This window comes from Phaethon aethereus (assembly GCF_964289735.1).
Source record: "Phaethon aethereus genome assembly, chromosome: 8".
Lineage (NCBI taxonomy): Eukaryota > Metazoa > Chordata > Aves > Phaethontiformes > Phaethontidae > Phaethon > Phaethon aethereus.
In genome coordinates this window covers 5,233,366-5,253,040 of record NC_138584.1, presented here as the reverse complement: position 1 = coordinate 5,253,040, position 19,675 = coordinate 5,233,366, and the positions used below count along the sequence as shown (strand labels likewise).

General features: G+C 40.5%; 1 protein-coding gene across 2 annotated transcripts in view; it reads right to left on the bottom strand.

Moving 5' to 3' along the window:
• Nucleotides 1–19,675, bottom strand: part of RASAL2 (RAS protein activator like 2) — a 184,739-nt gene that overhangs the window by 36,277 nt on the left and 128,787 nt on the right. For both annotated transcript variants that reach the window (XM_082002903.1, XM_082002904.1), the window contains exons 4-5: nt 16,252–16,358; nt 2,620–2,729 (exon numbers count right to left, since the gene is read on the bottom strand). In XM_082002903.1, the coding sequence (XP_081859029.1) occupies nt 2,620–2,729; nt 16,252–16,358 (217 nt within the window). The remainder of the gene's footprint in view (nt 1–2,619; nt 2,730–16,251; nt 16,359–19,675) is intronic.

Here is a 19,675-nt window from a genome sequence, read left to right as displayed (position 1 = left end):
CCCTGATTTGTCTCACTGCAAAAATCCCAAACAGCAGCATAATTCTAAACACAAATCAATCTTTTTAGTCCTCTCTTTCCTCCAGTCTGTCTCCTCCCAGTATATTAATCTGTTCCTCATCTTCACTGCTTCATTCCCACATGGTTTCTAAGTTGTTTTTCCTGCTATTCTACCCACCAACTGCATTTTTCAGGCACCCTTAGATACAGAGTGAAACGTATGGGAGGGAAGGGAGAAATTATTGGCAAGTTTCACTTCACAATGGAACTGAATTTCCTGTATGGTTTCATTTATAACATACCATTATAAAAGTAGTATCTCTAACCATAAACTTTCAAAGTTGGTATACTCAACTGGCGCACTGTCTGATTAGACCACAAACGCAAAGAAAACTCCATTAAACCTTCAATCTTTCCAACAAAAATTGGACTACAAAAGTTAACTAGAAGGTTGAGTAGTGCTGTTAAATTCTTTTTGGAAAGAAAGCACATCAGCAATTTGTGACCCTCACCTGCAGCACGAGGCTTCAACCAGCTTGAGGTGAGGCTCATGCTTTTGAACAGCAATCCACATTTGTGCAAAGGTTTATCTCCACATAAGCTTCATCTCAGCTTGCTTTCCACATAGCTTGGCTACTCTCAAATGATCTCCCTTGCCTCCAAACTGTGCCCTCTGTTCACTTCAGCACACATACCTCTGAAAGGAGGAAGATCACATGCAGCGGTTATAAAAAATGCTTTGTTCCGTTAGTAGCAAGTGGCCGTATCAAGTCAAAACCCCCAAAATACTGTCCCATCTTTTGCCCTAGAGATGCAAGATGCATTGCTGTAAGGCTAGTGTAGCACACCAAAGGAGGAGGGTGATCAGATCAAAAGTAAAGAGCAACCACTGGCTTGTCCCTGTCTAACATCATGCACATCCTGTCCCCCAAATCTCTGTGTGGACTCTGCCACTGTAAATTCTCAGTTCATTTGCTCCTGGATCCTCCTGTTTTAAATCCATGCCAAGCAGAGTTGAGAGGACTGACAGAACAGACCAGCTATGCTTAATGCCATCACCGCATGCATTGGATTTTATGCTTTGCAAGCAATCAGAGAAAATCCACATTTCATTCAGGTCTAGTTGACAATTCATGCCCACACTGGCAGGGAGTAGAGGAGGATTCGGTTTTAAAGAGAAGGCAGCTTTGCTGTGTATAATACCATGTCTTAAACCAAACTTGTAGGGATTAGTTGTAGCCGAATTTATTGTCTTTCCCAGAACGATAGCATTTCCCGTACACTGCAAAAAGATGTATCAGTCCACATTCACCATGAGTACCAAGTTAAAGAAAGACAAATACATTATTTACGGAAAAAAGATGTTTGCATTACAAAACTTCAAGCAAAGCTGGTTACAAACAACGGTAAAAATAACATGTACTTTATCACATGGTGATAATAAATAAATGATAACATGCTTATGCTCACTGAGTTGCTTTTTATAGCCATGTTGCAACTCCCTGAAAATAGAGATTTTTTTAAACAAAACTTGACTCGGAACAGACTGGTTGGACGTTACTATGACTATAGGAGCAACATCATCCACATCATTAGTCATATTTGGTAAGCAGCAGTCTTTTCTGTAACTCCTGAAGTTACAAGACCTCTAACATCCAAAGCCTTGCTATCTCCATGATTTTATGATGCTGCTTTTCAGATGGAGAAGATAGCACCATTGATAGAAACAGCACAGCATGACAGATACAACTAATGAATTCAACTCAGCTAAAGGAGAAAGGAAAATGCATTAAACAATGTAAAATCACAGAAGCCTGCCGTGGCCTTAAGTACAGGGCACAACCTATTTTTCACTCAGTCTAGTTCTCCTGCTAGGCTACTGTGGAATGCAACAGACAGTAATGTTTAATGAAAACAATCAAGAGACTTCACAAATAGTTAGGAAAAGCTGTGTGTATGAGCTTTTGTTTGCCTCATACAAAATCCATTCCCAGACTGAATTACCAGCCAAACTAAGCAAGCAAGAATATACCAAATGGAGCACTAAAATGGTCAGAAATTAAGGAGTTTTCCAGTTTTCTGAAAAACAGGCTGCCTGTTCATTGTAGTAATATTGCAGTAACTATGCAATCAACTGACATTAGCAAGGATTCTTAATGTGCCTGAACTGCACAGTCCGTCTCTGTGCTAGCCGAACTGATCTGCTTGCACCAGCATAATCCCTCATCTTTGGCCACTGCACTGATCTGTGGATAAGTATTGCATGCATCAAGGCAAGTTTCTTTAAAGCTGATCAATCCAATGGCTTTCAATCATGAAATTTAAAGTCTGCAGCTTATTTGAAACACATGCAGAAAAAGGTATTTGAGTCCACATGCTTAACCTGAACTTTTCATCAGCTGTTAAGAGCAGTAGAAGTTTTCAGTCCTATGTCAGCAGTACATTGTATACTAAACAACTTCTAACATACTACTCAGCCCCAAAACTACCCACCTGCCAGTTTAACAATAAATCCCCTTCCTTGCTCTCATTCTGTGAGTGCATACACATGCTGCGTGTAAATTTTGCGAAGCGCCTCTGGATGACAAGAGATCATTTTGGGAAATGCACTGAACCTTACCTGTCATCAGCATTGCGGAGAGATGGGAGACGGAAACTTGTGTTCCTGTCCAGCTTTGACTGGCTCTTTGTCCTCTTGATGGACCCTTTCAGACGTTTACTGAAGAAGCCCTAAAATGAGAAATTGCAGAAGTGAAACAGAGAAACTGATGCCAGTAATAAATCAATCAATGCACTGTCACCGAGTCCAAACTCAGCACTGATTCCTGCTGACAACGTTTCCAGAACGTGCTGTATTGGGATTCCTCTGAGCAGGAAGAAAGGCAGGGCTAGAATGCCAATGACAGTTCCAGTATGTGATAGCTTCCAATTGCAGTAGTTAGCACTACTCACATTACAGGTGCACTTCAACGAATTCCAACTATTATATAAGAGACCCAAAACCCCACAATTATCATTTAATAAGGAGTAGTCTTAGATATCAATATTTGTTCCTACCTCCCCTTTACTCACCATGCTTTTAATGCTTGGTCAGATTAAAAGTACAAGATGTCTTTTATTATGAGCTTCTATTGCATCCACAGTTGCACCCAGGTCCTCTTTAATTTAGCTATAGCAGGTAAGTCTTACAATAATATGTAATTTCAACAGTATCACTAGCCAGAACTGAAAGTTTCAAAAGATTTCACATACTAGTGACTTTAGATACCAGTCCTGGTGTTGCTTTGAAGCAAAACTCAACTCAAAAAATCTATCTGTGATCTAAAAGTACAAAATCTTAAAGAAATCTGTCTTCTGAACCACAGTTGCTCACCAAACAATCACAGATCAAAGACATGTTAGTTGGAGGGAGCCTCTGGGGATCACCTAGCCTGCCTCCTGCTCAATGTGGGTGTACTGCCAACACTAGGTCAGCCTCACTCTGACTTTGTCTAGTTAAATCTCAAAACCCTCTGGTGATGGAGATTTTACCACCCCTCTGGGCAACTCAGTCGAGTGCTGCACTACCCTCCAGTGAGAAAAAATTTTCCTTGCCTTCAACAAAAACCTCCCAAGGAGCAATCCTGCAGCTGCTGCCTCATTATAGCACCTGCCACGATGGGGAAAAGTTTGGCTCCATCATCTTTGTAATTCCCCTCTCCATTGCAGTAGGCTGCCCTATATCACCCCTCAGCCTTTTCTTTCCCAGGTAAACAAGCCCTCAGCCTCTCCTCATAGTTCTCGCCGTGTAGATATCATCATGAGCTATTGCTGTATTACCAGTAGCGTAACACCTCTGACCACTGACACACAAAGGGGTGTGTGCATCTGTATGTGTGGGGAAATCACAGAAATATTTAAACACCTGCACGTTTGATTTTCTCCTATAGCCCTTTAAATTACTTTGAGCATAATAAGCATTTTAAATAAGCCACAGTGTGTCAGAATATTTCCAGGGCTTGTAGACATACATGCACACACATTCTTGGGCATGATAGCAAATGAAATGAAAAAAAGAATTTGCATGAAAGCAAATACAGAGATTCTTAATCCAGTAGGATTAAGCAACATTTTACTGGCCGAATCTGTTCTGCTCCTTCAGGGAACAGCTACACAGAGCCACCGTACCCTGTGCACTGCTGTCGGAAGATTTAACCAAACACATGGGAGCGAAACCATGTTTGTTAAGAGTATTATAGGCTGTCTAGGTTGGTAGAATTTGCTCAAAGTACATGTTCTTTTAGTGTGGATTAAACCGGCAGATCTACAGCCTTACTTTAGTAATGGTCTATTGACAGTGATAGCCAGCTGGGGATGGTGCGCTCTCATTGATTTTTTATTGATTTTTTATTGATCATCCATGATTTGTTAGGATAGAAGTCGAGTACAGCTAATTTTGAACACATTTGCAAGGCAAGCCTCCACAAGCTGTGTTTGGGACAGGTGACAGATGTTGCCCACAGCTGCCTCCTGTAATACAGAAATCAGCAAATTGAAGACAAACAAGGTCTCTCCTTCTTTCCTATGCAGGACACTGACAAAGCAAGAGTGTTTTACTGGCTCCAGGTGACTCAGCCAGGTTGAAGTATGAGACTGTTCATCTCTCAGACTCGTAAGAATTAGGCCATCACAACAAGAGACAATTTTATCTGTAATCTTTTAATCTGAAAAATCACACATCTCTTTCACCTCTTCAGGAAGAAAATGAGGTTTATCTACGATTGGACAGGGTGCTACATAATTTCATGTAGGCTCCCTTTCCCACAAAAGGTTGGACCAGGTGATCTTTCGAGGTCCCTTCCAACCTGGGCTGCTCTATGATTCTACAGTATTCAAAGGAAAGGGCTATCACACTCTTCTCATCAGTGGATGCCAGGTTAACTGTTGGAAAAGAAGTTGCTTCCAAACAGCAAAGCCTGCATTTGGTCAGGTTCAAGCATCTCTAAACCGATTTTCCAGTCTCGTATTTGCCTTTATCTTCCCGTTCTTTGAAACAAAATGTATCCTCTTCCCTTTAAACAAGCACACCCTTCAACCCGCCTTCTACCTTTCCTCATTCTACCTTATTCTTGGTCCCTTTACCTTCAGTTTGTCCCTCTTCCACACAATTCACTCCTCCTTGAAACTGCACAATTCCCCTCACTGTACACACTGGTAGATGGGTTCTCTCTCTCCTCGCACTCATTCTCACTCTGCTTCTTTTGATGAACGACCACATGAGTCCTGCTCAGTTGTCAAGTGCAAAAAAAAAAAAAAAAAAAAATCCTACCAAATCCACAGTTCCTCAGGCCCACACCCATGACATCTTCAGCAAATACAGCAAGATGGCCCGCCTCCTCTCTTCCATTGAGATTTGGATGGTGATCTATTACTGAAAGCCTATCCATGCCCGATGCTGGCTGTAGGATCTTTCCAGCATATGCTGGAAAGATCTCACCCATCCTCTCCCAAATACTTGTGTAGGAAACAAACTGCTCACATGCACCAGCGCCTGACACACACCTGTCCATGGGCAGCATGGAGAAATTGGGATGCCCTGTGGGATGGTGCTGCTGGGAACAAAGGAAGAGGGAACCTGTGGTCTTCATCTGAGGGGAGGGCTACATTTAAGGCTGCCCTTCAATTTCTGAAGCTTGCCAGCCAGCAGGCTCCTCAGGGGTGAAAGATGCTAAAGTCTCCTGAAATAGGAAATAAAGTGGAAAAGAACAGGCCTGATATCTAGATAGTACAAACCCCCCCCCCACAAATCTACACATCATGGTGGGGGAAAAAGGTACTGTCAAAAGGGAAGAAGTGTTTTTAGCTGTGTGTGCCACTCAAACTCTGTCCATACTCCTGCACTTTTCTTGGTCCTGGTATTGAAAAAGTGCCTTTGAAAAAACCCTGTAATCAATAGATGCTCTTGGGCTTCTCTTGGGGCCATTGCTGGAATTCAAGTAGAGGATGAATAGCCCTTTCAAAGGCACTTTCATATATTCTGACCTCTCAGCATAAAAGGTAACAAACCCAACTACAGCGATTCAGATCTGGTGGACCTTGGCTTCACTCCAGTATCTCTCAGGCTACTCAAATTGCAAACACAAAATAACATGTTTTTCTCCCTTTAAGGGCAAATAAGACAATGCTGACCCATTTCAGCAAGGGTCCAAAAGTATTTATATTGAATCATTCCAAATCCCCCTCAGAGAGGGACTGTGAAGATTCATTTTTGTGTGCATGCACAATTTTAAATTAGCATTGCCTTAACATTAGTGAAACATGTTCTTGGTTTAGTTGAATGTAACCTCTTCCTTCAAATAAATATGCTATTTGAGGCTGAATAAGGCTATCTAGAGTTGACTATTAAAAAAACAATAAATTAGGGTAAGAACATACTTAAGGATAAAAATTCTTCAAAGAGTGTATTTATCAGTCATTCTCAAAAGACTTGAAAACATTTGCAATATTTGCTCTCTGCACCTTGCTGGCAGTTCACCCAGGGCCAGTGCTTACAGATGGACAACCTGGGAGCAGCATGAAAAACTCACATGTGCCAGAACTGAGCAGACCTTTTCGACTTCCATTTGCCAAAGGAAATGCTTTTAAATACTCAATGCAGATATGAAAAAGATGTAGTGGTGAAAAATAAACTTCTATCTGCGACAATACCATCTAACTGAAAGTTTTATTTCCTTTTCCTTCTATAGAGAAGAAATCCCTGCCGATGCTAATAACTATAGCTTGTACCATTACAAATAAATAAATAAATAATAATTAAAAAAGGTATTTCTCTTAATTACATTTAATTAAGAGAAATCATTAATTAATAATTAATTTCATCACAAAACACACTGCTGTTTGGTTCTTATACCTACATGTAATAATGTGTCTGAGCTTTAAGAGTCACCATGGAACATTTTTAAAAGCAGCGGAAATCTTACTGCTTAAACAAACACCCTCAGATAAAAAGATGTAAACTTACTACCCAAACTGCCAGAAATTATGAGACTATGTTCTTAATAAAAAAAAGTACAAAATATTTGGTAGAATAAATTAGCTAGGATACAATTTTAAAAGATCAGTACTGTGTAAATGCAGTTTTCTGAGAGGAGTCCACTGAGGGAATAATTGCAGAATTGTGCCTTAATCTCTCAAGAGACAGATTTGATGGTCCACACCTAATAGGACAAAGCTCAGTACAAATTCCCCTCAGAACTGTGCTTCTGGGGTTTAGGGGAACAGGCGTGGAAAAGAGATGGGGCGGGGAGAGAGCAAGAGCGCACAAGCACACACTCAATCAAGGCATGTGGAATAGGTTCATCATGTTGGGCAAAAGCATCAAACACTGGGCTAAGAAATCCCAGTGATACATCATCTAAAAATAATTCAATCCCACCGAGAATTCTATTCATCTCATTTGTAAGTTAAGCAACTCATCTCTCTCACTCTGCCAGGAAGAAATAGGCACAGGAGAGGTGATAAATTCAACAGGCTTTTGTAACTTCCCTCCCAATATGGGGACTAGTAGAGCAGCACATGAATTGCCCAACAAATGCAAAGACAGCCCCAGTATGAACTACTCAACTCTGACTATCGTTCCCTATTCGCACTGATTCTTCACTTTGGAGAGAACAGCCCATGCATAATAAATAATTATCGTCTGTGTTGTTTTGAAAGTGAAAGGTTAATTCAGCCACGAACTAATAAAACTATACATAACTATGACACAAATTATCCGTTGATAAAATGCAACGGTATTAGTGGAAGTTTTAAAGCACAAAAAAACAGGGTAAAATAGGCAACAATAAAGGTTCATATACAGTGTTGTGGTTTGCAGCACTGTTACCTACAGTAGGTATTTCTGAGGACAAACCTATTGCCTTTTGGAGGCTTGCAAGGCATCTTGAACATCTGTAATTCACAATGAGGAGCACTAATGCATTATTAATCACAGCAGGTGGGTAACTTCATTTACAGAGCAATGAGACCTGTTCTCTCTGAGGAGAAGGATTGGATGGGTACAAAGATAGTGCTCAAGTGACTATGGATGACAGCAGAACTGCCTCCCAACTACTGCGCACTGTTAGTACAATGAACCATTTTATTTCTTAAGTTGCTCACAAGCAGCTATCAAGAAAAAAAAAAAATTGTAGCCAAGTGAAAATGCTATGCTGTGACAGTAACATTGTAAAGCTGTGGGAAGCAAAAAAGCAGAAGATGATAGCCAGGTCATAAAATGGAAAGATACAACTAGCAGAATATTCCAGGGATTAAGAGCAAACGTGGTGAATTTTACTATATATAGAATCATATAATCATTAAGGTTGGAAAAGACCTTTGAGATCATTAAGTCCAACCGTCAACCCAATACCACCATGCCCACTAAACCATGTCCTGAAGTGCCATGTCTACACATTTTCTGAGCAATTCCAGTGATGGTGACACCACCACTTCCCTGAGCAGTCTGTTCCAACGCTTGACCACTCTCTCAGTAAAGAAATTTTTCCTAATATCCAGTCTAAACCTCCCCTGGCGCAACCTGAGGCCATTTCCTCTTGTCCCATTGCTTGTTACTTGGGAGAAGAGACTAACACCCACCTCACCACAAACCCCTTTCAGGTAGTTGTAGAGAGCAATAAGGTCTCCCCTCAGCCTCTTCTTCCCCAGACTGAACACCCCCAGTTCCCTCAGCCGCTCCTCGTAAGACTTGTTCTCCACTGTAGAACAACAAAACCCCAATGTAACAAGCAAGGAGGTAAAGAATTTTGCTTACAAGCCCAGTAACACGCAAAATATTAGCAGTGACTACCTTCGAAAAGGCTCTCATCTCAGCCACGCACACAGTAGAAAAGCAGATGAAAACAACTATACAACCTTGGTAATACAACGAACAAGACAGTGACTCACAACAGTCAAATTCCACCATCAACTCATCCAAAAAGCCTGGCACTATGTCACTGAAGAAGTGGTTTGTGCACAGGCAGAGAACAATAAAAAACATGTTTGAATGTATAAACAAAGGATAAAGCACAATAAAAGTGAAGTGGTATTATGTACATCTGCCATAGCTTTCACACTAATGCACCACACTCTTCCAATCTTCTCATCTCAGCAAGAAAACTAGAACAAAACTACACTCCGGAAGTATAAACTGATTAAAGGCAGACAAGAGGGGGATTTACAAATTATATGTTTTAAAGATCAACTTTTTATTTTAGAAAGAAAAGCATGAAGGGATTATAGATGTATAAAACAAATATAATGAAAATTAACTGAGCTCCTCATGTACCCTGTTACATAAGAAAACCAAGGGGCAATTTAACATGAGAGGCAGCACACTTAACTGATTGTCAGGAGACCTTTTCTAATGCTATTTATAAATCAGCCCATAGAATTCTCTACCACAAGATATTATACAGACAATTTTTTTCAGCAAGATTAAAAAAGGATTACGTGTTTATATAAGGAAGAATAACATATGTAGCTGCATTAGTCAGGTTTAAAAATAACAAGAGTGAGCAATTATCATGCTTCAGGACACAAGCTGATCAACAGCAAGGATCAGGAAGATATTTTTCCCCTGATGGGACAGCACTGCAGATTTGGCCAGATAACAATTTCAACTTTCCAATGAAAAATTGTCTACAGCCACAGGAGGGATGCAGAATAGGATGAACAAGTTTAAAAACAGTAATAAGAAACCCAAGGAAATGCAGAGGATACCACAACAGGGATACATTGATAATACATTTTATTAATAGATGTATCATAAGATTGCAGGCACTCTGCACGATATGCAGTCAAAAGTACTACAGGAATCAAATTTCCAAGTCACTGGGAATCATACTAAAAAATTCATGAAGAAACAAGAGCCACCCAATAGTTGGGAAGAGCTACATCAGCTTTTCAGATCCCAGTTCAGCACGGATGCAACTGGGAGCAGAGCCTGACTGCCGAGCCTGGCTGCCTTCATGGGAGCTGCCTGCACCAGGCACTAGCATAAGAAAAGAGCGTCCTTAAAAGCCCCTATCCAGGAATTGAGGAATAACGGTCAGAAGTGTGTCTAGAGAACAAGAAAACAATGGCAATAAACAACAAAAGTTATAAGAAACAGGTCACTTAGTCTATCAGAGCTTTTAACCAAACAAGTTATTGGCTGCAGCTGGTGAAGTACGTGGAGAAGTGATGGCCTCCAGCCTACCTCACCATGAGGTATTTTTGTCTTTCCCTCGTGCCAGGAAGGAGGCAATAATTTCTGTGACCCTGACTCTTTAGTCCCCTGGCATGCAGCCAGTAAGCAGCCTGACACTTCAGAATACCTTTTGATAAAACAACATACATACTCATTTGAAAAATTAATGGAAGTGAGCTTTGTCAAGGCTAATAACACAAACCTGAGAACTGGCTGAAGGAGTATCTAAAAAGAGTAATTATGACAAGTGATAAGGTATCAAGGTAGAAGAACGGGTCCAATGGGATGTGGTGGGGATAGTGGTATGACTGCTTCTGTTTAACATCTTTGTTAATGATGTGGAAGAAAAGTTAAACAGCACATTAATTACACTGAGCTATATTAAATTAGGAGGTGAAGCAAGGGCCAGGGAGGACAGAAAAATAACACAAAGTGTTGTGAGCAATTAGAAGCTGATAACACACACTCCTGTGAACTTTAGTACCAGAACTCAGAGAATCAATTGAAAGGAATTAAAAACAGAAGAGAAAGAAAAGTGATAAAAGGGCCAGAAGGACTGATTTGCAGAGGATGCATTAATTAAACTCTGCATAACTTGACTAAGCCATGATTTGGAGGTGAAGAATAGAACGAGACAGTACACATTTAAATACTATTAAACCAAGGATGACTGGAATGTGACCATTCAGAGTTCCCCTACATTAACTGCAGGGGAATTAGATAAAGTCAAGTTTACACCAAACATGAGAAAAATGTTCCTGCTGTTGAGGTCCACCAGACGGTGTCACCGATTGGATATACCCATCATCTGACTCAACTCTAAAGTTTGATGTAATGAACAAATCCACTTTGTCAGAAAGATATTGTGAAGATTATAGAGCCTATTACTCCAGCATAAAGATATGGATGAGAACTCGATGAGCATGCTGGAGATAGCCAATCACCCATTTATGCCTTCTTACACAAAATCCGCAGAATGATAGCCGGTGTACCTAAGCCATCACATGGCAGGCAAATGACAAAAAATTAAAGCAGATTCAAACGAACATGTTATGGTAAGAAAAGAGTGGAAAGTGGAAGGAAAAATGTTCCTCTTGCAATAGGGAGGACAGATTTGAGCACAGCCAATTTTTCATGAAGGATGCCATGATGCCTCACACTAATGTTAAACAACAATTCCATCTCTGCATTGGCTCTGACACAGAATTAAAAATATGTACTTGTATGCTGCCAGGTCACATGGACATATAAGATCAGCCTTGTCCTAACCTGGCAGCATGACGGTAGCAGAGCAGCGCTCTGGAGGAGCGACAATCTTGCTGACTGCATAAAAGATGAGGCTGGGCAGCCACAAGATCTCATCAAGCTTTGACCTTCACTTAGGCCGGCTGCATTGTCTTCTGTTCCATTTAGCAGTACTCTTAAAGAGCAGAGAGGCAGACAGTGTTTCTATAGATCCAATTACACTCTCGACTAGAAACAAACCAAGGAAGGCAATCTGTAAGGATCAGTCTTCCCATCATACGCACACAGGGTTCCTATAAAAATAATTTTATTTATTTCAAAGATTGTGTTCTGCCTTTCCTATCTCATTTGCACTTGTTTCTTTGCCTTTTTCTCCTCTTTTTTTTCCTAATAGCCAGCAGACATGAATGAATCATATATTACTTGTAATAACAACTCGCTAACAACCCTACCCCAAAGAAGCAAAAACTGGAGAGCGCAATGCGACTCTGAAGAGTGGTTTAGCAACGCTGCCACTGCAGAAGGTTTGAAGATTTTGATAATCTCGTATTTACCCTGGTCCCTCAATGCCAATGGCAGAGCAATGAGGGAATGTGGTAGGTTGCCGCAGTGCTACCAGGGCTCAACAGTGCAACAGTAGGGAACGGGATGCACTGAGACACTCTGCCAGGACATAGTGTGTGTGGGAAGGGAAAAGCTGGTTTCTCGCCCACATATGCGTCACGATGCCTACTTCTAGCCAGTTCCGTCTGCCTTCCTATTTGTTCAGGCAAATAATATTCATTATTAAAAATAAGACTTTTCCTATATATTTGTATCTATAAACAGCACACATCTATCTATCTATATGTAAGAAGACACACACCTCCTCATCTCAATTTTCCTACCTTTCGTGCCCTTTTGTTCTCTCTCAATATTCCTCCCGGACACCCTTGGAAATTGTCAAACAGCAATTAACACAACTGAACCTAGATGGAGGCTAATGTTTTAACTGCAGACAAGAATATTTGGGGAAAAGGAGAAAAAAAAAAAAAAGGACAAGCACCAAGAGCTCTTATCTCTGTATGTATGCCTTGTGCTGTGCAATGTCAGCGTTAGCAGAATCCACTTTATTCCCGTTGGTGGGAGATAACCAGGACAAACACATTGCACATGCTGGTCCATGTAGTGGTTAGTCCTGAGAAAGAGTATAACTACCAAAATTCTACTTTTCACACAAGAGTAAATTTAAACGTATGTCTTCTCCTCCAGTGCACATGCAGGAGGTAAGAAGGCAAATTTCCTGAACTTTACATGTTAGCCCCTTAAAATAAATCCTTCATTGACCACTGCCACTGAAGAGACTACTTAAAAAATGTCTCGTCAAGGAAATGTTCACTTAAAGGCCATTATGCTGTTATGAATCAAAATTCCAGATGCTAAACAAATGCCAATTAGTAGTATTAAAAAAACAGATGCCTTGTTCTGAGCGAGTACCACTGCCTGGTGTGTGAAAGGAAAAAAAACTGCACAGAACATGCTGGAAGCCACTGTCCTATTGAGAAGACAGCTTTTAAATAGCTGTTCTGAGGGGCAAACTTAAAAAGCTGTTAAAGCAACTTATTATGAAAGTCTCAGCATAATTTTCCATCAGTATGGAAGAAGGTTAAGCTGTCCCCTGCCTTAAGCTGCTTTCTGCTAGAAATCCAAGCAGTGAGTAGAAGACGTATGGCACAGAGTCAGGTCCACAGAAAGAATAACCGAGACAGCACGACACTGCAGCTGCCTATAGCCCTCCAACCCGTACTGTAGGTGTCAATGTTTGGAAAAACAAAAACACAAGGTCTCTTATTATTATTATTCTCCTTCATATGTACCATAAATCCCTGTCAAATAAAGATGACCTCACACACACAAATTTAAAGCCATTATAGGCATCCCTTACATCCTTCACTTCAAGCTTTTCTCAGACCACTGATCAGAGACTTCCATGAGGTGCCCAAGTCCTCTTACCTGCTTCTGAGTGCTGGGAAATTCTTCATATAAATCAAAGGAAGAAACATGATTCCTCCCCATCTTCCACTTACTAGATGTGTGCCAATCCACAAAGTTAACAGGCTATTTTATTTCAGCAGTTTTGGCCTGAGCTCATCTGTATTCTTAAGCAACCTGACTTCTAATTGCAGCTTGCTCTTTTAAACAGATCAGAAGCTGGCATGTTTTAAAACAGGGTGATCTCAGCCCCCACCTGCACCGCAACCTGCTAAGGAGTAACAGCATATAAATGGGTTATTCAGAGCAAAACCTACAAAGCCAGAAGCCTTGTGTCCCTATAAGACAGACAGGAGGGTGCATTATGCTCCTGGGTATACAGGTGGCCAGGCAGACAAAGCAGCATAATACCAGCTACACGTGGCACAAATAGCTTCTAATTTTTTTTTTTTGCTCATTTATGCCCAAGAAAGGCAGCCATGTACTGCTTTGTGAGCCTATTTGCCAGAGTCCTAAAAGCCCAATACACTGCCAGGGGAAATGAGAAGCATTCTGCTATGCTCTTGTTTTGAAAGAGAACAGGAGTTAAGAAGTATTAGAAAACTATTAGAGAAGAACTAGAAAAATATTAAAAATTACTTAAAAGACAGGATCAATGTTAAAAAAACTGTACAAAAATGAGGAACAAAGAAAAAAGGAGGCATATAAAATAAACAATACAGATAGTAATCAAACGCTTCTGATACATAGCTTGCAGTTCTTAAGATAAAAACTATGACAATGCATGTATACATCTAAAGGCTAGGGCATTGACTTATAGATGAAGACAACAGAGAATTTTTTATAAATGAAGATGAGAACAGCTAGGACACTTGAAGGCTCTCAAGATTTCAGAGACACTCCTGGAACGATATGGGCCACAGGCTTAGCATAAAAATCTCAGAACTTGACCTAACAGAATATTCTTGTGATAACTTCACATGCAACTAGACCAAGACTCTCTTTTCCCCCAAGTACCACCCAGAAAACAGGTCACTGAAGTGATAGAGTTCATAGAATCACAGAATAGCTGAGGGGGGAAGGCACCTCTGGAGATTGGCTAGTCCAACCCCCTTGCTCAAAGCAGGGTAAACTAGAGCAAGATACTTTGGACTGTGTGCCCAGTCTGCTTTTGAATATATCTCCAAGGACAAGGACTCCACAACCTCTTCAGGCAACCTGTTCCAGTGTTTGATCACCCTCACAGTGAAAAAAGGTTTTTCTGTTTCAATTTATGCTCACTGCCTCTTGTCCAAAGAGCCTGGCTCTGTCGTCTTTACTCCCTTCTACCAGGTATTTATACACATTGCTAATTTCTCTTCTCAAAGCTAAGCAATATATTCTGCTTTAACTGCTACTTCAGATGTTTTTTGAACGAGATGAAAATGTCTATTGAAAGACCATGAATCATGTTACAAGTTCAAATTTTGTTCTGACAAGAAAAGGCCTACAAAAGAAATATTCTTCACGAGGATAGTCAAACATCAGAACATGTTGTCCCGCAAGGCTATGCAATCTGCATCCTCGGAGGTTTTCAACACCTGACTGGAGAATGCCCTGAGCAACCTAATGTAAGTTGGTCCAGCTTCAAAGAGGGGATAGATCAGAGTCTTCCAGAGGTCCCTTGCAATCTATGTTATCCTATGACTCTGAAAAGGGACCAAGTATGAATACCCACTATATTCACTGCTTCCTTGGTCCCTTTTTCAATTCCAATAAATCATGACTTTACAGGTTGCTTTAAACACCATATATTCTACACACTCCGACCAACCTTAATCCTTTTATAATTTAAATAGCTTTCATTAAATCCTTGGCTATTTTTTTAAATTTTATTTTTAAAGTGACACAATGTAGGATTTAATCAAAAACCAAGTTTCACACACGTCTGTATCTGAAGTGAGCTAGGAGGTGTGCTTAAAACGGATGAATGCTATCTAAAGCAAAGCAAGAACATATACACTAAGGTACAGAAATGGTACTCATGTCCATAGAGAGTACAGGAAAAAACAATGTTCACTAGACAATTCATCTCGTGTTTTTCCACAGGTTTTAAAGTAGGCAGATTACTTGCCAAGAATAGAGAGAGGGGTATGAAAATATTTGCAATATTCAAGTTAGATATTTTAAACCGTGAACAAATATTGTTAAAAAATTACTAAGCACCTCATTTTAACTTGAAGCATTTGCCCTCGGTCTAATAACAGAAAGGCCTTTGTGCTCTTGGATACACTGACCAAGGACTGACACAAGCAAGAAAATCCGTATCCTAGGTGAAAAAGTGTCATGCAGACTCACAGCCAAGCGAACTAATGACACAAATGGAAGAAGTAAAAGCAATTAACACACCTGCAGAAATTTCATCAGCTTCCGAGTAAACCATAAAGTAATTTTAATTTTCTACGTACTTCATCGGCATGAGGGAAAAATAACATGCTATCACCAACCTAAAGGAACTTTTTTCCTAGTCAAAATTTAGTAGGTAATGCAGTCCCTGACAGCATCTTCAAATGTGTTTATATAGGTTGCTGCCCACATTAATGCTGATGTTTCACTACTAGCAACTTTAGATCAATCCAGTGAAAATACGCAAGTTATGGATCTACCAGAAATCTCATTGATAATACATATGACAGTTGATAGCAATACCTCTTGGTCAACTGGAAATAGTAGCTAATTTTTTTTTTTTTTTTTTTGCTTCGGAGCTTAGTTGTACACTGTGACATTTTAATCTCCTCCTCCTACTGAATGAGAAAAATTCCTCCTTTGCAGGAAAGGCACACTTACTGGCACTTTGAAAGGAGAAGTATTCGAAGCATCCATGGAGTTGGTTTTCTCAGAGGTGCTGGTCCCGGAGATGCTCCGTCTGCGAGGAGATCTCTCTGCTGGGACCTCTAAGGAAGAGAAGAAAAAGAAGGTGAATGGGTGCATGGGGGTGGGGAATAATCAGGTTTTATGCTCTACAAGACAGACGCCTCAGCAAAGTTTCAAGTGTATTGCTAAAGTGCTGAATTACACTCACCTACTTTCCTATATCTTATTTACTTACTAAATTACAATGGCATTTCCACTGAGTTTCAAGGTACTGAATCTGACTTGACTGTAGGCAATAGGCAATTAAAATAAAAATGCTGGTAAAGATCAATAGCCAAACATATTTAGTATAGAATACTAAACATATAGAATAGAACACTGCTGTTTGTGAGACAGCATTCAGAGAACTTTTTTTTTTTTTTTTTTTTTTTACATAAGCAATGCAGTAATTAACAGATAACTAAAATCAAGACACAGGGAAGCTCAATTTTAGTCACAGCTGAACACAATTTGACAAAGGTCAAAGTTCGGTCTTACATGATCACACTACTTGTTCAAACCACACAACCAGCAGAAGACTCATAACTGCCTGGGTAATACGACATATATATCTCTGCAGATAAAAAAATAGGTCAACTTCTCTTCATTCTGGCAATATGACCTTACTAAGATACGACTTGGGCATCTTAAATCCATGCAGGCTGATCTGACAAGCACAAATATTCATAAAAGATGCACTTATATATTTTTCTAGTATAAATTCTGGAATTATAGTATAATAAAGTATGCACACTATTAAAAAATCTCTACACACACATATACTATACATATATGCATTTTTATATATATCTAGACACACATACATATACATAGATACCTTTGTCACAACTGCTGCCCATCTCCAGCTCAATTGCCAGACTTAAAGGAATCCAGCTTCACAAAACACCCCCCAACACGGGGAGGGAAAAAATCACTTCCTAGCAGAAAGTCCATTGTTATCTTCTGAATCTTAAAGAAAAGGAGTAAGCCGTGACTCCAGACAGTGACATTTTGACTCCTGCCGTTTTCCTTTCAAGAGACAGATGCAGCTTAAACTTCCATTTCTGGCCGCCTGGCCCTGGGGATCCGTGCTACTTCCACTTAAGAGAAAGCTAGGTCTCTCTGTTCCCCCTCCCTTCCCACAGCTTGCAGAGAGCGAGCGAGCGAAAAAGACACACACAGGACTGCAGCTATTCAATCAATCGCTCCGACTGCACATCCTCATTAGTTACTTTCAGGCTATTAACAGACGCCCAACTGCCGGCTTCCCTCTGCTACAGAAAATTTCACTGTATATCCCGATTCACAGCAGCCAAAAAGGTTTACAGAGATAGCTGGTGCCACGAGAGCAGCGTTTTCCTCAAAATAACTGAAGAAAAAATGAGAAAACCTTCTTCAGGGATAACATTACTCGTGATGTCTTTGCATACCGGATTTTGATTTCACCAGAGTTATAATACGTATCTCTCATGGATGCTTGAAGAACGACAAAATGGAGCATACTGAATGAGAGGCTAAGAAATCTGGACCCTGCAGTATTAGTGTCTCGCACCGTAGGTATTTATCTTTTAAAAAACCAAACCGCTAACATTCAGCCTCTCAATCTGGTCGTAAACATCGATGGGGATAGAACTGCAAAGAGGGAAAACAGCCTCCTAAAACTGGGCAAACAAAGTCTAACACATAATGTAGCTACCACTGGAAAATGGGCAGGGCACAGCTGCTCGCTGCCGACCGCGTTGACGATGCATAAGCCCTGCTCGCACCGACCACGTAAATCACAGTCTGTCAAAGCTCGCAATAACCGCGATAGAGCAAGCACGGTTTTGGGGAGATTTGTCCTTCGGCTGATGAGCAGCATCAGGCACTTTCTCTTACAGCTAAGGAGGCATCGCCTGTTCCAGTGCAGGCGGGTAAGTCCCTGTCAGGGCACCGTTAGAGAACAAAGCACCTGGAGCGGGGCCAGTGCTAAACCAAGGTTTTTAAATTATGGTCAGCCCCACCACCTCAGGAGCCTTTGCAGAGGTTGCTAGTTTTACCTGAAGATGCGCTTTTTTATCCTGCCAGGCTCTTCCCCCTGCCTCTACGAAGGGAAACTTACTTTCTGCAGCACCTGTAAGTACTGCTCTCCCAAAGAGAGCTGTATTATGTAGGATTTAAATGATTGCTTCTGCTGTTCTCGCTATAAATGCAATGAAAGCAAATGGGAATGATACATTCACTTGGAACTGGGGACTAAAGCGAGCACCTTTTATTTTACATCGAGTAGTAATGCGTAAATGTAATAGGTTTCACTTGCTCTACTTCTCACACACAGGAAATCACATCAAAGCTGCTTCAGTAATTTAACACAGTTTGTTAACTTTGCCGAGTCATAAATGGAAACAGGAGCCTGAACTCCCCACTATTTTCAACAATAGATTCTGCAGGAGGGGCAGTTTAGGAGAAAGTTGAAGTGTAAACCAAATGGAGTTTAAAAGCTTCAACAAGGAACATGCCTGGCTCTCCTTGCCTTCCTTCTTCCCCCCACATCCACCCAGCAGCAAATCAGGTTCTCGGCAAATAAAATTCTGAGATTCCACTGGTAAAATGAGTTTCTTCTGTTCTCAGACCATCTCAGAAGTGTACAAATGGGGAAGGGAAAAGGAAATAATCACAAGGTGCCAAGGAACTAACTTTCCCTCTCTTCTCCTTCCAAAAAACAAGAGCAAATAAACAACATGCTCAGTCCCTAGGAAAAAGACGACCTAGATATAGCAAAACAGTTGAGATATGTTAATTGGAAATCAAAAGCTAAAGCAACCTTCTGTGATGCCCGTAGAACAGTATTTTTGCTGAGGCATGTAAAAAAAAAAAATCTATTCTGTCACCACCAGGCAAAAAATTAGACAGTTCCCCTCCCCTGCTCCCCAAGTAATGCCAGAGGCTACTCTTGCATAATCTTCACCTGCTGTAAAAATCAATGCACCTCTCATCGGCTTAGTATTAAATTACAACTGCTTTCTGCATTGCTCACGCTCAAGGACCAAGACTACAGATAAATCACATAGTTTCTATGGACAAACACTCTGAAAACCTTTTCATCCACTCTCAATTTCTGGGAAGAAAAGAAAAAAAAAAAGGTAGACAGATCTTCCTGTTTTCAACCTTAAAGAAATAATCCATCAAACAAATGAGTTGTAAACATCCCTATGGGACACTTTTAATTTATCACCTCATATATTGGTGATATGCAGTAATATTTATGTAAATAAATATTTATGCAAATATTTACACACTACATAGAAATAGTCAGTTCCAAATTAGCTGAGCCAATTGCTCAGCTATGGCAGATGCCTCTGAAGAGGGAACTGCCCAA